The sequence below is a fragment of the Hipposideros armiger genome, unplaced genomic scaffold, assembly GCF_001890085.2.
Source record: "Hipposideros armiger isolate ML-2016 unplaced genomic scaffold, ASM189008v1 scaffold_1439, whole genome shotgun sequence".
In the NCBI taxonomy this organism is placed as follows: Eukaryota; Metazoa; Chordata; class Mammalia; order Chiroptera; family Hipposideridae; genus Hipposideros; species Hipposideros armiger.
This window is the reverse complement of record NW_017732789.1, coordinates 119,612-141,635: the sequence shown is the minus strand read 5'-3', so window position 1 is coordinate 141,635 and position 22,024 is coordinate 119,612. Positions and strand designations below refer to the sequence as shown.

The window sequence follows — 22,024 nt, the reverse complement described above, 5'->3', positions numbered from 1 at the left end:
CACAGCCCGCGCATGCTCCGGAGTGTGTCTCCCAATCTGTCCCAAGGCCCAAGCAGCAGCAGCCTTAATATGATCTTCCGGTTCTTCTGACAAGCAGACTGACAACTGGGGCACACCCTGCAGCGTTGATCAAAAGAGCAAGTGTTATGAAGCTAGAGCAGGATTAAAGCATCTTCCATGTCTCTCAAACATTAGAGGAAGTCATTTTGGCCTTGATCCTTTTTTTCCTAAACGGTTCAATAAATGAGCACAACACAGGGGCTATCATTTTTCAAGTCAATAAAATGACTAGAACTAATTTACCTTAATTATCTGTAACAATCCAACTAAACTAAGACTCTCTCTGCTAGCCTTTACTCCCCAAATATGGAGGCATTTAACCAAACAACAGATGCCACAGACTAGTATCTAAGCAAAACCAGATTCCACTGTGACAAATTAAAAATGCTTAGGATTTTAAAACCTTTTATTTTCCTTTGTTAAGAAAGCTAATTTAGAATCCTTTTTAAATCGCCTTTTCACTAAGTATAATAGATCCAAGAACAAAATACTATAGATCTGAAATCGAATGAATAATATGAGCAAGAATTCTATTTAAGTAGCTTTTAGATGAAATATATTCACTGGAACCTTTCCTGAAATAGTAAATAAATTTGCATTCACTTTGCTCAACTTTTAAATAGTAGTTTTGCCCATTTTAACATGATTGATTGTCCAAGTAGAAATGATTACTTTTGTAACACAGATAGCATGTGCTTATATTTTGTACTTTAGGCTTATCTACCTAAATAACCAAACCAGAGTTAACTTAAAGTCCTCAACACATCACAGTTTATACATTCAAGGAAGATTCAAATAGCCAAATCAAATTATAATTCCAGATTCTGTATAGTTTTCTAACTAATCTGAGACTATAATAATTATCACCTTAAATTTAGTGCCACAAAAGTCAATGTCACATTGTCATGCTACCACAGCAAAGGACAAATGATCGTATACACTTCTTTTTCCCTCTACCTTTAAATTTGGTTATTAAAATCAATTTCCTGAAGAGACCTGCCATATTTCTTCATTGGCTTCTTTTTTACAGCTAAAAGTGTGTGTCTGCAATACAGAAAGGTCACACCTTTCTTTAGAATGAGGCAACTTTCCAGAAAGTCCATACTCCGGGACATATCAAGATTGAAGCAAAAAAAAAAAAAAAAGATTGAAGCAGCAGGGGGAAAACCAGCCTCCTCAACCGCATCCTCCAAACTCAGACTTCCTGGCCTCAGTAGTTATGAATAGCTAATGAGCTAAGGAACATGAAAGTGCTTTGAAAATCATAAAGTATTATTTAAATGTGAAGTACTGTTATTAGCGCTTTCCTACTATGTAGGAAAAAGACAGAATGACGCAGTGCTGTGCAGTTTGCCTCAAAGGCTGCCATCACCATGATCTTCAACTGAGAGACAACTGAGCGGGAGAGGCCAGCAGCAACCCTGGGCCAAAGGAGGGGAGCGCCTCCTGGTTAGTTTGGGGAGGAAATATAGGAAGCAAAAGCAATTGCTTCTTCTTCATCATTTTTCCTACGTGCAAGTTTTCTGACAATCCACAAAAGAACCAAGAATCAAAACTCCCAGTAACATCCCCACGGTGACCCTTCAGAAAGCAGTACTGCTCTAGTCACTATCATAGTCTTTGTAATAGAAGAACAAAAGGAAAAGCACAGGATAAAAAGCGAGTGGAGCAAAGAATTATCAAGGAATAGGTAGAAAATAAAGGTCTGGGGCTCCTTTTCATTCTGTGGATTAGCAAGGGATAAAAAATTCCACACTGTTTAACATGCAGGAGCAGCTTTTCCATGCTGATAAGAAACCCACACCCTAAATGGGTCGCTGGAGATGCTGTAAGCACACAGCTTCTGAAGCGTTCTTCAGGAGATCAATATTTATTCATTCAACCAATATTTTTTGAGCACCTACTATGTGCCGGGGCTGCAATGTAGGGAGGGTTGATACCAAGTTGTAAATTGAGAGGAGGCCAAATCCCAAGAGCAAGGACACAAAACCTCATATCTGTAGTGTGCTCTGAATTGCCTATATCTAAAAAGAGAAATTAGTTCATGAAAGCTGAAGGAGGGAAAGCAGATAAAAAGGGATGTCCTAATCATTGTCATCTCCTACACAAATGACAAGAAAGAGAAAGAACATAGACACCTTTGAGAATAATGAAAACAGCTCCTGGCATTTCATTTATAATAGTTGTCTTTAATCAAAGTATGCTCTGCATGTCAGTAAATATGTACAGTCAATCCTTCAAGATACAAATACACTGAATATTCCAATACAGATAACACTAACATGCAGAAGTATTGATATTTTGTTGATATTAAATACTGAGAAAAACTTTAAACTGTCTGCAAAATAAACCTTACTTCAAGCATTGCTTTCAGAAACTTACTGACAAGCCATGAAAACAAGCTGAAAAATTCTTCAGGTTTCTTTCACTTCGGTCAGTTATATTTTATACTCTATGCAGAGTATTGGTCTGTGATCCTGTCTTAGAATATCTAATTGCAATAACTAGGAGAAAATCAAGCAAGTACAAACCTTGGAAATGATCACTGCCATCGCCAGGTTCTCAGAATGAGCCGCGACATAACCAAGCATCATGATTCCAGGCAGCCTTATGTTGCCTTTGCAGGACCCAATGCAATCGACCACGGCAGCAACTCCCCCTGTGTTAACTATCAACTGTGAAAGCTAAGAGACAAGAAGGAGGCCTAGGTAATCGTGACCTCAAAGCACAAGATGATCTTTAAATATTACTTTAGTATTGCAAACTTTTTAATTTAGAACCTAAAAACATCTGGTAAAATTTGAAATATGATTTCATGTAATTACTATACTTATTAAAGAAATACACAAGCATAATAATCCTGCTATTTCAAATGTACAAATATATTCACCACGCGGAGCTTTACTCTGTGCTTCAATTTTCATGCACCGATGGCACAACTTTTATCCGTATTACAATGAATGTTAAAACTCCTCACCTAGACACTACGAATAGGGCTAGTTCATAATTAGCTAACTACTGAAAGTTCAATCACAATGTGTATGAAGCCAATTAATCACTGAATGCTGAAAGACAATGTCAGACTTGAAATATTCTAGCCTAATTATCCCCCGTTTGTGAGCAATGATTGCTAGCTGATACACTTCAATCATGAAAAATCTCAAGCAAGTAAAGATGATAGGTAAAATAGAGAATGAGGACTTTAAAGTTTAGTGAAATGAAATTGATTACTCAAAATATACACAGAAAAATATACAACTTTAGTATCCACCCAGGCTTGCTTCATCACTATTCTGTTGGCATCTAAGAACTCAGCAGGAAACAGCATGTAAAAGCAGCTACTTGAGTGGTTACATTAGGCTGGGGACCTGGTGGTCTCTCCAAACCTGGAACTGTACAACCTCTCCCTACTCCCAGCTGATCTAAAATGACAAGGATGACAAAGGTTCACGGTCTCCACAATCTAGAAATGGAAAGCAGGAAATGATTAAAAACTGAGATTTCAGTCTCAAAGTTCAGTGATATAACCCAGTGGTTCTCAATGAGGTGAGTGGAGGCACTTTTGTCCCTTGGAAAATATTTGGCAATATATGGAGACACTTTTGATTGTCTTGACGTGGCGAGGGGTGCTATGGCCTCTATGGACAGAGGCCAAGGAAAGGATGCTGAAAAATATCTATCCTACAATGTACAGGACAACCTCCCACATCAGTTATCTAGTAAAAAGTGTCCATAGTGCTCAGGATGAGAAACCCTGACCTAACCAGATCATGTAGCACAGAACTTGGGCCCTGTGTATAAATCGATGTTTTACTTCAACACGAAATTAACTCATGTTATTGTATTAATGTCTTTTTGGTTTTGTTTTTGTTTTTTTACCTTCGGTGTATGTTTTGCAATTTCTCTAATTAAAGTACAAGCATTTTTCTTCACATATTCATCTTTGTCCTTCAGACAGGTAAGTACAACTGGGAAAATCTCTGCTTCAACCACCATTTCTGCCAGATCCACAGTATGTTTTGCAATCTGACTGAGAGCAGAAAGGACCTGACGCTGTTAAGCAAAAACCAAAATAAAACAAAACATTATGTAGCGTCCACTGCAGTTTTCAGACACAATTTAAACAGCTTCATAGTCAAATTCCTTTGTAATAAGAAAAAAAAAACAATTGCATATCTAACATAACCTAAGATTTCTGAGTGTCAAGACATTCACATCCTAGTCTTATATCTAAATACTCAATTTCTTAAATTCCCTAATTTCCAAATTAAGTGTCTTAGTTTTCTGTGGACTATTTTAATCTGTATCGCAGATGATCTAAGAATATGACCTTTGGATGAATACTATTTCTTAATTATGTAATACTTAAATTGTTATTTACAATACATGTGGTAAGGTAGTAGAAAAAGATCAAGCAGAACTGACATCTTATTTTTGGCATGATGCTGATAACATTTCAAAGAACTTTCCATTGCTTAGTTAATATTAACAATTTAAAAACCTTATAGGGGGCCGGCCAAGTTGCGTGTTGGCTAAGAGCTGGTTTGGGACGCCAGCTCTGAGCAGCAGGGCCCCGGTTGGGATCCCACATGAGGGCCAGTGACACTGCCCTCTACAGCTAAGATGCTGAACAACAGCATAACCTGGAGCTGGGCTGCTGTGAGTCGTGGGCAAGGGCGTAGGCTGCAGCCCCTGCTGCAGTGGGCTGCCATAAGCTACCCTGTGTAGCCGGCAGCCAGTTTGAGCGGCCAGCAGCCGGTGTGAGCTGCCAAGAGCCACCGTGAACAGCCATCCAGAGGCCAGCGACCGATCTGTCTCACCCAGGATGAGCATAATGATAATACCAACATGGGCCAGTGAAGCAACGTCCTCCACAACTAGACTGAAGAACAAAAGGACAGCAACTTGTTTGTTCCCCTTCCCCCAATTCCCCAACACTGTTCCCCTCCCCCAATTCCCCAATAAAAATCTTAAAAAAAAAACCACCTTATAGGATCTAACTATTAGAATATAAAAATATAATTGGTGACTATTAAATGAAAATCAGATATTAGAAAGCTATAAAGAAGAGTATTATAAATATGACAATTTTCTTAAGAAATTTAAATAGTGGTGAGCTAGAAAACCTTTAGGTCTCTTCCCACCCTGAAATTCAATCATTATGTGATTCCTTATTTTAGTGATTAATGTTAATACTGATGCTACTTCTAATTTTCAACATTATACATATTTTTCTCAGTCGTGTGTTTATTGGCTAATCTTTACAGCATGATTTTCACATATTAGAAGAATAAATATACAATACAGTCACATCTATTGTCAGTGAGAATTTACGTATTATTTTAAATGTATAATATTAATCTATACACATTTCCATTTTCTTAGATTAACAGAAGACTGTTTTTTTATTATTATTATTTTTAAATACCTTCAATTTAGCATCAGGGTTCAGGATCATCTGGGCTAAGTAAGCAATCGCTCCCGCATCCACCACTGTCTGCGCCAGCTCTGGAGAGTGCTGTGAAATATCACTGAGAGCCGAAGCAGCAATCTTTTTCAAAGCAATTTCTGGCTCCTCGATACAAAGTACTAAAAGAGGAACCGCTCCCGCATCCACCACAGCTTGTGACAGTTCTGTGGGCCCCCAAAAAAGTAATTAAGTGAGTATGGGTGACTGACCCTTGTCCAAGCCATTTTTCACTCTGACAGGTACAGCAAAGAAAAAAAGGGAGGGTGTGTGCTTCAATGTCTCGACATCTGCATTTCAAATCAGCCTTCCTGGTTTCGTAAACCATGTGGACCAATCCTGAGCTGAAAAGAATACAGGTCAATAGATGGACCTCCATTTACATGAACACATTTGAGGTAGATTAGGCTGAAATGGCTTGTTTTTCTTTTCTTTTCTCTTTTTTAAGAGAGTAAGCAGATGTCAGCTCTTTAAAGCTCTGATAATTCTGCACTTTTCAATGGGCAAGCATTTTATGCATGGTTTACAATAACAGAGAAAATTAAAGCACCAAAAATTTACCAACTACACTAATTAGGCAGTATTTTGTGCTATTTACATGAGTAAACATTAATATGAATCTTCTGCCAATAATGTCAATTTTTAAATTCATTTCATCTTATATTACTTTTAAAAGATTTTTTAAAACTTTATACAAAATAAAAAGGTGCATTTTTATCGTACATATAAAAACACTTTCAAAAACAAGATCCACAACTGAACAGCATACTTTCCATAAATGTTAATGTTTAGAAAAGGAGTAAATTTATCCTAAGCATTTTACATGTCAGAAATATACATCTTTTGAATATACATGTTGATTTACTTGTGTGCCCAAGAATAACAGTTATAAAAATAACATTTTAAATTATAGATAATGAGAGATGGGCAGGCAGACCCATATAATATATATGTAAAAAATGTCTTTTGAGAAGCATAACACACAATACATAGTTACAGATTCTGCTTTTATTGTATTCATGGCTTCTCTTACTAAGTCACCTATGTCCATTTCTATAATCTATTCCTTTCAAATAATGTCCTCATTTTCCCAGATTTGTAGTGCCCTGACAATTTTGGTCTTAATAACCAAGCCATCTCTTCAGCATATACTTAAAGTCTTTAAAGAAAATATGGTGTTTAATTTTTCAAAAGATTGGTAATATCATATTTTCTAAAAGGAAATAATGTTAGAAAATACAGGTTAACATGCAATATTTGTTTTCCTTAAATTATTATAATTTCATTAGAAGTCCCAATATTATATAAACAATTCATTCATTCTTTCATTAACAAGTATTAATGGAAGGGTACTATGTGCCAGACGCTTTCAACTCTGGTGCAGATGACAGGATTCTACAAATAAAATCTACTTTGATTAGCAAATAGTTTCAATCTTTAAAATGTGGTGTAAAATATGAAATACAATGGTAAGTTAATATGTAATCTCAAGAACTAGAGGCAGGTAAGTGGAAAAGTTTTTTTTAAAAAAAGACAGCAGCAACAGACTCGAATACCAACACTTTCCTCAGAAGCATCTCTGTGATTCTACTTGAACTGCCTGAAGACCAACAAGACAGCAGGTAAAAGAGGTGATCACTGTTTCTCTCCCTCCCCCATCCATCCAAGGGAAATGGAAAGAAACATAAAGTGTGATAGTAGATGAAATTTCTAGATATAATTTTCATATTTTATGTTAACATGTTACTCAATCCAGCCCAAAGTATACAGGTGTCGTATGGTAATATCAACTTTCTACGTATATTTAAGGGCACCTAGCACATATACAATGGACTGAACATTTTGTTTCAAGAGAGTATAAGGTTAGTTCATCTATGTATATCACTTTTATACAGTTTCTGAAAGTAAAGAATATGCAGTAAACTACAACTGTTTAAAAGTACTATTAATAAAAACTTAAGGTTCTTTTTAAAAAGAATCTATTATCTCTGTAATCCCCACTCATTTTATCCTTTCCTTGAATAACAGAGTGCCATATCCTCTTTTCCCTGAACTCTGTAATATTAATAATAAAGCAAACTCTGCTCTTCTAACCTGTTTGCCAATCCCATTCTAAGCTGTTTTCAGTTCTCTCTAGAGTTCTGATGTTAAATGCAGGGAAGGCTGAGGATGACACTGGAGGAAGATTCGCCATGAAGGTAATGAAGCTTCCAAGGACTTGGATTGGGCCTAGCAACTTTGTACTTTCAATTTCATATACTTTCCATCTCCAATTTTTAAAAAAGGTTTTTATTTAAATATAGTTAACATGCAATATTATATTAGTTTCAGGTGTATACCATAATGATTCAACATTTATATTCCTAAAGAAGTGATCACCATGATAAGCCCAGCAACCATCTGACACGGTACCATGCTATCACAATATTATTGACTATATTCCCAATGCTATACAGTAAGTCTCCATGACTTTTTTTATACCTGGAAATATGAACCTCTTATTCCCCTTCACCTTTACCTCCCTTTTAAAATTTTGCAATTACAGTTGACATTCTATATTATTTTATATTAATTTCAGGTGTACAGCATAATGGTTTATATCTCCAAATTTAAACTGTCCTAAAAAAAAAACGGCATCTGCTTCTGGGTGGCACTAATCGTTATTTAAAATGACATTGTTCTACTACATTCATACATATATTAGGTATAAGATGGTGTAGTACATACAGGTAAGAATACAATAAGCATAAATAATGTACAATGTACCGTATTCCACCTGCTATAGCTACCTCTGTAGTTGGCCTGCCTCTATTGCTACTCTTTCTCCTATAGCATATCTTTCTCCTCTTCCCTACTATTTCTTCCTCTCGCATTTCTGTGCCAGTGACTCTTGGTGTCTCCCCTGTAGCCTTTGTCAGCCAGGGCATGGACTTGTGAACCAATCCTGGCCAATGGGGCCTGAATAGAAGTCAGCTGAAAGCATCTGTGAGAGGTTTTCCTCTAACATAAACAGAGACACACAGGAGCAAACACTGACTCTTCTTTGCTGGACATGGTCATGTCTGCAAGTGACATCTGGACTCCTACATCCATCTTGCAACTATAAGAAATCACTAATATGCTGAGGATGACTGAGTACAAAAATGAAAAACATCTGGGGCCTCCATGACACTGTTCAGCTGCGTAACCAACCTTGCAGATGCCCTGATCTGAATTTTGTGTCATGTGAAATAAAAAATGTCCTTATTGTTTAAGCCACTTGTAGTTGATATTCTGTAACTTTACAGCCAAAAAACAGTTTGATGTAATTCTGTCTTTGTTCGTGCTCATTGTATGTGTGTACTTTCCTCTCTTCTTGCAGTCATTGAGTGTTCATTAAATGCTTACTATGTGCTAGAAATTTGGCTAGATGTTGAGGCTGCAGAATGGAGTAAAACACTGTTTTGTTCTGGAGTTCTTTGCTCAGGATGAATATACAAATAGACTACTGCAAGTACGGAGCAGAGCTAGGAGTCAAGTCTGTGGAGTGTTTGGTGAAAATGTATACAGAAGTGCATTTCAGGCAGTGCTTCTCACCTTACTTCCTTTTGCTGTTTTTCTTTTTTCCTTATACTTTCCTACTCTAAAAAAAAAAGCAGTAGTAACAAAATATACAAAATTCTGATACATATAAAAATATCTTCCCATAGGAGAAATCTCACAGAGCTCATTTTTAAACTCTAATTTGAAATAAGTTTTGGTTCAATTAATTATCATGCTTATGAAATCAAAGATTGACATGTACAGAATCAGAGGCTCATAAAAGGTTTGAGCCTCAACAAAAAAGATTTGAACCCCCCAAAAAAGCAGGGAGCCAAGAAATTTATCTTCCTGTATCTTCGAAAATATCTTAGCATCATTTTAAATTTTAAGTGAATTTTCAAAAAAATTTAAAAAAATATGCCTTCTATTGTGCAATAACAAGTGACATAATCATATATTGCTAATAACAAGCAAGATTAGAAGTAGTTATGCAAAGAAAATGCAGAGAAAAAAGTTAGCATGCTATACGAACATACTAACAGGATTTATACTGGGTTGATGGTACTATTAGAGATATATTTTTCTTCTCCATTTGCCAAATTGTCTTCAATGTGATTATATATTTTTTAAAATAAAAGAAATATGAACATGTTTTTGTCCACACTTGTAACTACTGCTGGAGCTAACTATAATAACATTACTATTATAAAGGAAAAATAAATATAACATTTTCGTTTCTCAACATGGTAGAAAGTTTCTTATTTTAAAAAATGGTGGGAATGCTTTCCTATAAGCGGTCTGAGGTGATCTCTGAAAACGATTTGCTATTCATTTGACCTAGAGAACCCCACAAAATCATGCAAATAGAGAGGTTCAAATCTTCATGTTCACTTTAAGAACACTTGTGAAACTGCTCAGGCCATCCATCAAGGGTATGCATATCCGAAAAGCCACCAAGTATCTAAAGGACGTCACGTTACAGAAGCAATGTGTGCTGTTCCGTCGTTACAATGGTGGAGTTGGTAGCTGCGGCCAGGCCAAACAGTGGGGCTGGACGCAGGGTCAGTGGCTCAAAAACAGTGCAGAAATTTTGTTGTACATGCTTAAAAATGCAGAGAGTAATGCTGAACTTAAGGGTTTAGATGTGGACTTTCATGGGCAGATTAACCCATACAAGAGCCCTTTCTGCCACACTGAGATGGTCCTTACTGAGAAAGAGCATATTGTTCTAGACCAGAAGAGAAGGCTGCACAGAAGGAAAAGATCTCCCAGAAGAAACTGAAAAAAAAAAAATTATGGCCTGGGAGTAAATTCAGCTCAAATAAATGCTAACAAATGTAAAAAAAAAAAAAATGGTGGGAATGAATATCTCCTTTAAAGAAAATATTAGGACAGGGTGTATAATTATTCTTTAAAGAATTACTAATATACACTAGAAATATCCATTTACTTTTCACACTTACCCTCTTGCCTTAATTCATGCCCTTTTTACATTTAAGTTAAAATATTAATATTACATTTTTATTTTTATTTTATTATTATTTTTAAAGATTTTATTGGGGAATTGGGGGAGGGGAACAGCACTAGGGAATCCGGGGAAGGGGAACAGACAAGTTGCTGTCCTTTTGTTCTTCAGTCTAGTTGTGGAGGACGTTGCTTCACTGGCCCAAGTTGGCACCATCATTGCGCTCTTCCCGGGTGAGGCAGATCAGTCGCCGGCTTCTGGATGGCTGCTCACAGCGGCTGCTGGCCGCTCACACTGGCTGCTGGCTACATACGGTAGCCCATGGCAACCCACTGCCACAGGGGCTGCAGCCTTCGCCGTTGTCGGCGACTCCCAGCAGCCCAGCTCCAGGTCAGCTCTTGTTCACCATCTTAGCTGTAAAGGGCAGTGTCAATGGCCCTCATGTGGGATCCAAACTGGGGCCCTGCTGCTCAGAGCTGGCATCCCAAGCCAGCTCTTAACCAACGTGCCACTCGGCTGGCCACTAATATTACATTTTTAAATGCTAAGGTTTATATTCATTTTAAACTCTTTTAGATGCAAATTATCAGAGAGAATAAACTATCCAACAGCATCTTCCTTATTATTCATAAATAACAACAAAAACCATTTATCACACATATGTGTACAATTGAATATACAGTCCTCAGATTTGATGGTCAGCTAGCTGTGTTCACTAAAGGAATAACTAGTTCTGTTGGGCCTCATGAATAGCTCATTACTGAGTGAAGAAACTGAGGAGACCTCCTCCGTGGGACTGTGACAAGGGTGGTGGTTGGGTCATCCCCTCACACTTCTCTCTTTCTCTGTTTTTCCATGGTTCTTCTAATAACATTTATGAGGCTTATTTGCATACAGGTCTTTGAATATTATAACATGAAAATTTGGGGCAACAATTCTTTGCTTTTCACACAGTTAATTTTTCTTAAGAATTTTCTTCTATGCTGTTTTTAGGACCTGGGTTTTTGGTTTGAAGTTTTTTTTTCCCCTAACAAAATAAAAACTGAACTCGAAGTGCTAACTAACAGGTGTGAAGTGTCACCATTTAAATGGATTAAAATCTTCAACTTAGCATAATCAAAAAAAGCTCTCAGTATCACTTCAGATTTAATTAAAAAACAAAAAATGACATGGATAAAAGGGCTGACTTTTAAGATCAACATCATTTATAAAATTAGTACTCTCTAAAACTGATGAATGGAATATTAGAAATGACTTTATGCTGACTAGAAAGGAAGAGTGCAGACAGGAATGCCCATCAGCATTTAATAGGCATGACTGTAACAGGTAAAACTACACAAATCAGGCAAAAGCAATTTTGCTTCAATAGTGCTCACAATGGCCTCAACTGCTCCTCTTAACTGTTAGTTGCCTGTTTAGATCAGGAGTGGTAAGCTGAAATGTCCGCGAGGCTCACTCAAGAAACTAGAATAAGTGAAGCCAGAGAGTGTCAGAAAAATACCCACTGGGGGAGCAACAGTAAAATGGAGAAGGACAGGCACCAGCTACAAGGAACGGAAGTTACTCAGCTTCAGCCCAGTGTGGCCGTGTAGGAATACAGGTCTATGTTGTCAGATCTTTTGATATTTCAAGAGAAGCCAGAAATCTGAGTTTTAATGTGAAATTGCTCAGTTTTTAAGTATTGACAACAACTTCTTCTTCTTCTCCTTCTCCTTCTCCTTTTCCTTCTCCTTCTTCTTTTTTTAAGAAGACTGTGTGAGACAACATAGTACAGGCCAAATAAAACATATTCATTTGTGGACCAGCTACAGCCTGCAACCACCATTTTACAGCATAGGCTTAAACCTCACCCCTTCTAACACAACCTGTAGGGGGCTTTCTGGATGTGGAAAGTGATGTTCTTTCTAACTTTGATTCCTGCCGTCATATTTTTGAGTCATAAAAGAAGAAGCACTCTAGTGTTTATTTAAAAAAATTCAGAGAAGAATTTCAAGAAATTGATGAAAACGTAATAAGTAGCCTGCAAAAAAAAAGGATTAATCTAAACATATATGATGATACTCAACCAATTTTTTTGTTCACAACAGAGACATAGGAGAGAACTCGAGGAAAATTAACTGATCCAAAATGAGAACTCATAAAAAGTACTCAAAATGAAGAGGTTCTCCAAAAGAAATAAAGGAAAAAATGTGTGTATGTGTGTGTGTGTGTGTGTGTGTGTGTGTGTGTGTGTATTTAGCACACCAATTCAAAAATAATCAGGCAAATCAAACACCTCAGGGATTCTAATTTTTTTAACTTTATTGCTTTTTAAATTATTTTTTCAAACACTACTTTTAACTCACTGTTCCTAAGCCCTACAGAAAGTTATATTTTATTTGTTTCATTAAAAAGTGAAGGAAAGTTATGAATCATCATTTCTATGCACAGGTGGCCCTATCTGTCAGTTTAAAGATAAGCTGGCTTTTGCATCTGGCTGTAAAATATATAGCTATATCACTTCAACCTTTAAAGCAGGTTAAAAATATTTTTTTAATTTGGCTACCACATATGTTAATTTTGTTATAATAATCAGTTACCCCATTCAACCACAGTTTTCATGATTTGGTGAAATTATACTCAAAACAAATATGGTGTTGCAATTGCCAAAATGGTTATATACTGACCATACTCTGGTATTATTTTAGGACTGTCACTTCCAAAGCAGAAGAAATTTGTCTCGTGTTTGGTCTAACCCAGCTGATTATAATTGGTTTAGTTACCTACTGCTGTGTAACAAATCACACCACACTTAGCTGCTTAAAACAGGAAACATTTATTATTTCATAGTTTCTGTAGGTCAGGAATCTGGGGGCGGCTTAGCTGGGTGGTTCAGGCTGTGACCGCTCACTAGGCTGTAAGCAGGAGGAGGCTGTAGTTATCTGAGGTTTGACTGGGTCTGGAGCCCTGCTTCCGAGCACACTCATGGCAATGTTAGAAGAAGGTTCCAATTCCTCCCCATTTCTGGAGCCTTTCCACAGGGTGTTCATGATGAGGCCTCTCCCAAAGTGAGTGATCCAAAAAAGAAAACCCAAGACAAAAGCTGTAGTCTTGTATAATCTAATCTCTGAAGTGACACACATCACTTCTGCTATAATATATTTCATTGGTACAGTGTGAGAGGAGGCTACACAAGGATGTGAATAGGAGGAGGCAGGCAACACTGGGAGCCATCATAGAGGCTGCCTCCCACAAAACCCTTTATTCTTCACCAACACATCTGAGAGAGGCAACGTCCTTCCATGGTAACAATAGCTCGTGATAGCTACAATTCTGAACTGAAAGGTTGGCATCTTTAATTGCAGGTGGGAGTGAGAAAAGGGTGGAGAGGAAATTTGCATATTATTATGAAAAAGTCTAATGTATGATTTTTATTTATCTCCCCACCTCGCAAATGTCATTTTTCCTACTGTCATCATTTCCACACCACTTCTGTCCACTCAATCTTCAGAGTCACTAGTCAACCCTTACACATGGGTTGTGTTGGAGAGATTAAGGGATAATACATCCATACATCCATATGCTTTGAAGGTTAAGTAATTCTAACTCCTTTAAAAAGTCAAGTGAGTCAAATAAGCCATTGATCTGAAGTTAATGGGGCTTTAGTAAGAAATTACAATCAGCTGGGATGGACGGCACATATTACGCCACATTCTTACAGATCTCAAGTACCAAAAGCAGCTTCAAACTATGTTAAGAAGTGAAGAGAGAAAGAGAAGGTAGGAAAAGATAAGGACTTGGGTATGGCCTTGGAAGATAATAGCAAGCACAGGATTTAAAGCAATTTTTAAAACTGCAAGTTTTAGCTTTTGACTACTTAACAGCTGAGACTAAGCTGAACAAAATAAGGCAAAACTACAGAGGGGTCTGGAGTGCTCTTATAATGAAGAAAATACATTACTTGGAGTCAGAGCTTTACAAAATATACTTTTTGTATCTAGAAATGTTTTTATTTGCTTTTTATAATATTGCAACCATAGTTGTAGTTTCACTCTACCTACAATTTTGCAGTGTGCTTGAACAAATGGAAAATGCATATTATATTATTGAAACTTCACTGGCATTCGTACTTTGCTCCAGCCAAGGTTTTAGATAAGTCCCTGCCTTCAAGGAGCTCAGGTTCATGGACGGGGCTTAATAGTAAAGGGCTTTTGGTGCCCTGGTGGAATTCTCTACAAGAACACACAAAGGAGAGAGGAAACAGAAAAGGAAGACAAACGAGACACTGGATGGTTAGAAAATTTACATGGCATTTTTATAAAAGTGGTCCCTGGTCAGCTATTCTTAGTGTGACTCCCTCTGAGTAGTCCTTTGAAGCTACCCGTGGGTTTCTATTGTCTGCTTTTATTCCTGAGGATGGAGCCAGCCCAACATTTTAAATAATTGCTTAATATCCCACTGAGTCAATATGCCATAATTTAATTAACCATTCCCAACTCTAAGATATTTGTTTGGTTTGGTTTTGGTTTCTACCATTATGAAGTACAGTACAGTGAACCACTTTGTACATTAATATTATGTATAAGTTATCTATTGCTACATAACAAGTGACCCAAACTTAGCAGCTTAAAACAATATCATTTATTTTCTCACATTTCCTGTGCGTCAGGATTCCAGGGAACCACTTTGTACATTAATATTATGTATAAGTTATCTATTGCTACATAACAAGTGACCCAAACTTAGCAGCTTAAAACAATATCATTTATTTTCTCACATTTCCTGTGCGTCAGGATTCCAGGGAACCACTTTGTACATTAATATTATGTATAAGTTATCTATTGCTACATAACAAGTGACCCAAACTTAGCAGCTTAAAACAATATCATTTATTTTCTCACATTTCCTGTGGGTCAGGATTCCAGGAGCAGCCTTGCTGGGTGGTTTTGTCTCAGAGTTTCTCATTAAATTGCTGTCACAATGTCAGCTGGGGTTGCAGTCATGTGAAGACACAACTGGGGGAGGATCTGCTTCCAAGTCACTCATGTAGTTGTTGGGAAGCTCTAGTTTCTTGTCGGTTGTTGGAGACCTCAGTTTCTCACCATACGTGCCTTTCCAAAGGCTGCCTGAGTGTCCTCACGTCATAGCAGCTGGCTTCCCCCAGAGCAAGTGATGAGAGAAAGAGAGAGAGACCAACCCCATTTCAGAAGACTCAATCTTTAATAGCTGGTCACCTATTTTTAGAAGTGACATACCATCACTTCTGCTGTATTCCAGAGGTCACACAGACCAAGCCTGGTATAACGTGGGAGGCGACTAAACAAAGGTGTGAATATCAGGACCCCAGGTCTTTGAGGGACATCTTTGAGGCCAGCCACCATGGATCATACATATAACTCCACGTACATACATATATAACTTATACAAACATACATCCTCATGTATGTGTGGGCATGTGTGTATTTATATAAGATACAGGCCTGGAGTTGAAATTACTGAAGAGAAGAATGTTGACATTTTTTGATGTTCTTGATATTTTCAGATTAAACCACATGAAACTGCTATTTTTGGTAAGTCAAAACCAGTGAGATATAGGTAGTTTCATATAGTTCAACCTAATATGCACTGCAATATTGTTTTCCAAAGAAGCTGTATCAGCATATGTCCTCATCAACCATGTGTGATGCTAGCTGTTTGGCCATTTACCTTATAAAGTTCATTTTAGCCCTTATATCAAGTAAGTGATTGCTTGAAGTTGAATTGTGATTTACTTCTTCCCAAATGGTATTCTTTGTTCCATATTCTTAACTTACTGCATATTATGGCTGAGTTACACTGATTAATAAACATGAATATTAAGTATGACTTTTTGAGACCACAGCATTACCACCATATTGCCATCTAACCAATAACCACAAAGCGTAGGTACAGTAATTCCAAGTCAGTGCTGTCCAATAGGAACGTGAGCCACATATTTAATTTAAAATTTTCTAGTAGCCAGATTTAAACAGTAAAAATAAATAGGTAAAATTAATTTTAGTGGTATACATTTAACACAATATATACAAATATAATTTCAACATGTTATTAATATTTAAATATTTTAATGAGATAGTTCACATTCTTTTTTCATACCAAGTCTTGGAAATTCAGTGTGTTTTGCACTTATAGCATGTCTTGATTCATCTGAATGTTTTCATTGGATATGTTCAATCTCTATTTAGATTTAAAATGTTTACAATTGAAAAAATAGATTCACATAACCAAGTTGTTCCAATCGTGACATAAGTGTTCCAATAATTGATTATCAATTTGTAAATTTATATTAAAAGCAAATAAAATTAAAGATTTAGTTTCTTAAATGCACTAAGCACAATTCAAGTATGTGATATTAACATGTGACTAGTGGCTACCTTATTGGTAAAACTGCGGTGCAAAATCAAAGGAGATATAGAGAAACATTCTACAGCTAGTAATAGAATTATGTGACACAAATGGTTAAATAGCTGCAGTTAATACCTCTTAAAGCCAGAGGTCCTATCTTGAGCAAAATGCTTTGATGCAATTAACTTATACTACATTTTTATGGCAAGCTGGTTCATTCATCTAAAACCATAACTAAGACAAGCAACTTCCGGTAAGATGATGGAATAGACAGACACTGTGCCAACTGCCTCCCAGGATCACACTAAAATTACAAATAATTTACACAACATTCAACCTCGGAAGTCCCCTGAACACTAGATGAACAGAACCTCTAAACGAAGGATTTAAAGAAGAGGCCACATCGAGACTGGTAGGAGGGGCGCAGACTTGAGGCAGGCTGATTCCAGGCCCACGGAGAGAAGGCAAACCCTGTGAGGGACACTTCAGTGGTGGGGAGGCTTCTCCGGTTGGGGGACAGACCCTCCGGCCCCACACCGAGCTCACCAGCCCAGAGTTACTTTGCCGGGAACAGGAATTCCACGATAGCTGGCAGTAGAAATTAGTGAGGACCCTCTTTGCTCAACTTGGTGCAGCTACAGAGCCAGTGGAGCCAGCACACAGACTTGCTTGCTGGTGAGCACTCACCCGGTTCCTGGTGGAGGGACTGGCTTTGTGAGCGAGGTCCAGGAGCCTGCGGGGAAGGACTGAACTGAGAGCCTTTGGCGCGGGAGCTGGAGGTTTTGGGACCATTGTTCCCCTGGTGTGGAGGTTACACACAAGTAGTGTCAGGAGGGCACCATTTGTTCAGGGTTGAGCATTCCCACAGAGGGTCAGGTCCGGGACTGTATTGGTCTGGTGGAATTGGCACAGGCATGCGTGTGTGCGTGCATGTGTGCATGTGCACACATGCTGCCTTGGGTCTCCACTCTCTGCACTGCTTGTGCTGTGTAGCCAGGGTGACAATTGGCTGTCAGGCTGCTCTGTCTGATCTGTGAGCAACTGATTGGGACAGGCTGAGACTGGGAGTTTTCCTGGGAGTGTTGGGCTGGGAGCTGTGTGCCTGCGTGATCTGACCGGGCATTTGTGGCGCATTTGTGTGGGTTGGTTGCCGGGGCAGGAGTGGACGCTGCTCTGACTTGGTGGGGGCCACTGATAGGCTGCAGCAACCTGTGAGGATTTTTGGTGGTGAGCACAGCCCCACAGCATATGGCAGCTAATTGCAGGAAAGTCACTACAAGCCTGAGAGGGAGGCCCGCGCTTGCGTTGGGCCCTTCCCCATAACACAGCTGGTGCTGAGTCACCCAGAGACTCTCTATTGCTGAGCAAGTGGTCTGCAGATTAAAGAGGGCGGAGAACCTTTTTTTTCCTTTTTTCCCCTCTTTTTAAAAATTATTCTTTTTTCTTTTCTTTCTCTTCATCTTTTTGTTCCTTTTTCTTCTTTCATCTGTTTTCTTTTTGTCATTGTTTCTCAGGCTTATTTATCTGGTTATTGCTTTGGTCACTGTTTTTCTGTCTTGTTCTCCTGTTTCTGTGTTTCTATTTTTCTCTCCTTTATATATTTTTGTTTCTCCTGTCTGATCATTGCTTATCGTGTTTTTGTGGGGGTGTATTTGTTTTCTGGTGGTGTTGGGTTGCCTTGCTGCTTCTTTTTTTTTTTTTTTTAATGAAGCAGATGTGGACCTAGAACTGGTCCAGGAATTGAGACTACACTGAATTTGTAAAAACCACTGACCAACAGCCTTCATGCACCTGTAACACAACCTCACCCACCTACAGCTGCATTGCCAGTGGCAATCAGGGTGCCGGGGTGACTGGCCCCACCCCCACAACTGTGGAAAAGGTTTTTTACAACAGAGGTGGTTTGTAGAACCCTGGGATCATCTTCATGGTGTTCAGTGACCACAAACCTGCACCACAGACACTCGGGAGCAGCTTTCATGAATCTGTGAATGTGAGGTAGAGGCTGGCTTTAGTGCCCTTGGGTCGCTATACAAAGGGGTCACAGGCCAGGTATTGCTGTAAGACCTGAATCTGCATTAACGTCTTAAAAACCATCAATCATGTCGCAAAACTCACTTGAACTCCATCCTGCCAAGCTAGTGCCACATCGCTGAGGGCACCCTCAACACTGGGTCAAATAGCCAGACAGATGCTCCTAAAGTGCCTCTTTCAATAGTTGGGCCTTACCAGCATCTCACAGGTGGCAACAGGCCTAGGGGTCCCTGGGCCTTTTCCTAAACTGCCCCAGGACCAATATTGGGGGCAGCCAGCTTCAGTTCACAAAGAGACCATCCCCACATGACCCCAGGTCCAGCACAGGCAGCAACCAACTGTGTATAGCCTACCAGATTGCTACAGGCTGGTAACAGACAGGGCTAAAATGGCTCGGAGTGGAAGCCCCACCCAAGAGACACCAGAACCAATATACCCAGAGACCAGTGTTAGACAAAACCAGAGTACTACCTGGTTGAACCTACAAGTGGCACTCTCAAAGGACATTTTCCACAGGCACAAGAGCCCACAGTGGCCAAGCTTCCTCTGAGGGGGTCAACGTCCACACAGCATCTCATATACTGTGAACAGAACTAATTCTCCCAGCTAATCAGTCTGAGGGTCAATCCCACCCTCTGACAAGCCAAAAGCAATTAAAGATAAACTTCAACAGCAACACCTCTGGAATACATGGGACAGGAGAAAAGGGAGACTGTGCAATCTGAATATAAAGGACACATACTACAAGACCACCCAGCAATGACTGAGAGACATAGGCGATCTACCTAATACATCGAAGCAATCACAGAGCGACAGCCAGAATGAAGAAACAAAGAAACATGTCCCAAGTAAAAGATCAGAAGAAACCTCTAGAAATGGAACTAAATGAAACAGGGGTATACAGTCTTTCAGAGACAGAGTTTAGAACACTGATAAGAATGTTTAAGGAACTTAGTGAGGATTTAAAGAAGGATAGAGAAATCATAATAAAAACAACCAATTAGAACTAATGAATACAATAACTGAAGTGAAGAACAAACTTGAAGGAATCATTAGTAGCTTGGATGAAGCAGAGGATCGGATCAGTGATTTAAAAGACAAAATAGCAGAAATCACCCAGTTGGAGCAACAAAAAGAAAAAAGAATAAAAAACAGTGAAAATAGTTTAAGAGATCTGTGGGAAAACATCAAGTGCAACAACATTCGCATCATAGGAATACCAGAAGGAGAAGAGAAGAAGCAAGGGATTGAGAATGTACTTGAAGAAAAATGACTGAAAACTTCCCTACCCTGGTGAAGGAAATCGGCATACAAGCCCAGGAAGTGCAGAGAGTTCCAAACAAGCTGAACCCAAACAGGTCCACACCAAGACACATCATAGTTAAAATGGCAAAGGTTAAAGACAAAGACAGAATCCTAAAAACAGCAAGAGAAAGGCAGCCTGTTACATACAAAGGAACTCCTATAAGACCAACAGCTGATTTTTCTACAGAAACTCAGCAGGCCAGAAGGGAGTGGCAGGAGATATTCAAAGTGATGCAAAACAAAGGCCTACAACCAAGATTGCTCTACCCAAAAAGGCTATCACTTAAAATTGAAGGAGAGATAAAGCTTTCAGTAAAAAATAATCTAAAGGAATTCATTACCACCAAACCAGCATTGCAGAAAATGTTAAAAGAGCTTTTTTAAACAGAAGAAAGGGGGAAACAAGCTAACCAAGGAAGACCAGAAATACGAATAACAAAATGGCACTAAATATGTACCTATCAATAATCACTTTAAATGTGAATGGGCTAAGTGCTCCAATCAAAAGACTTAGAGTGGCTGAGTAAATAAGAAAACAAGACCCATGCATATGCTGTTTACAAGAGACTCATCTTGGATCAAAAGACACACACAGGCTGAAAGTAAAGGGATGGAATAAGATATTTCACGCAAATGGAAATGAGAAAAAAGCGGGAGTATCAGTACTTATTTCAGACAAAATAGACTTTAAAATGAAGACTACAATAAAAGATAAAGAAGGGCACTACATAATAATAAAGGGATCGATCCAACAAGAGGACATAACCCTAGTAAACATCTATGCACCCAACATAGGAGCTCCAAAACATATAAAACAGTTTATGACTGACATAAAGTCGGAGATCAACAGTAGCACTATTATAGTAGGGGACTTCAACACCCCGTTGTCACCAATGGACAGATCCTCCAGACAGAAAATCAACACGGAAACAGTGGCCTTAAATGACACTTTAGACCAGCTGGATTTAATCGATATTTTTAGAGCATTTCACCCCAAAGCAACAGAATATACATTCTTCTCAAGTGCACATGGAACATTTTCCAAGATAGACCACATGTTAGGACACAAAACAAGTCTCAATAAGTTTAAGAAGACTGAAATCATATCAAGCGTCTTCTCTGACCACAATGCTATAAAACTAGAAATCAATTATAAGAAGAAATCTGGAAAGCACACAAATACATGGAGGCTGAATAACATGCTACTAAATAGTGAGTGGGTCAAAACTGAGATCAAGGAAGAAATAAAAAGATACCTCAAGGCAAAGGAAAATGAAAACACAAAACCCAAAATCTATGGGATGCAGCAAAAGCAGTCCTAAGAGGGAAGTTCATGGCAATGCAGGCCTATCTAAAAAAACAAGATAAATCTCAAATCAACAGGCTATCTTTACACCTAAAGGAACTGAAAAAAGAACAGCAAAACAAGCCCGAAGGGAGTACAAGGAAGGAAATAATAAAGATCAGAGCAGAAATAAATTAAATAGAGACCAAATAAACAAACAAAAGATCAATGAAACTAAGCTCACCAAGAAAAAGAGAGAAAGGACCCAAATTAATAAAATCAGAGATGGAAGACAAGTGACAATAGCTACCACAGAAATACAGAAAATTTTAAGAAAATACTATGAGCAACTATATGCCAACAAATTAGACAATCTGAAAGAAATGGATACATTTTTAGAAGCATACAATCTTCCAAATCTGAACCAAGAAGAAACAGAAACTCTGAACAGACAGATTACTACCAAAGAAATTGAATCAGTAATCAACAAGCTTACAACAAACAAAACTCCTGGACCAGATGG

General features: G+C 38.3%; 1 protein-coding gene across 1 annotated transcript in view; it reads right to left on the bottom strand.

The window, feature by feature from the left end:
- The window catches only part of LOC109377541 (sperm-associated antigen 6), an 81,827-nt gene that overhangs the window by 32,514 nt on the left and 27,289 nt on the right, over positions 1-22,024 (bottom strand). The window contains exons 4-7 of the mRNA XM_019633928.1: positions 5,489-5,694; positions 3,940-4,113; positions 2,592-2,744; positions 64-117 (exon numbers count right to left, since the gene is read on the bottom strand). Of these exons, the coding sequence (XP_019489473.1) occupies positions 64-117; positions 2,592-2,744; positions 3,940-4,113; positions 5,489-5,694 (587 nt within the window). The remainder of the gene's footprint in view (positions 1-63; positions 118-2,591; positions 2,745-3,939; positions 4,114-5,488; positions 5,695-22,024) is intronic.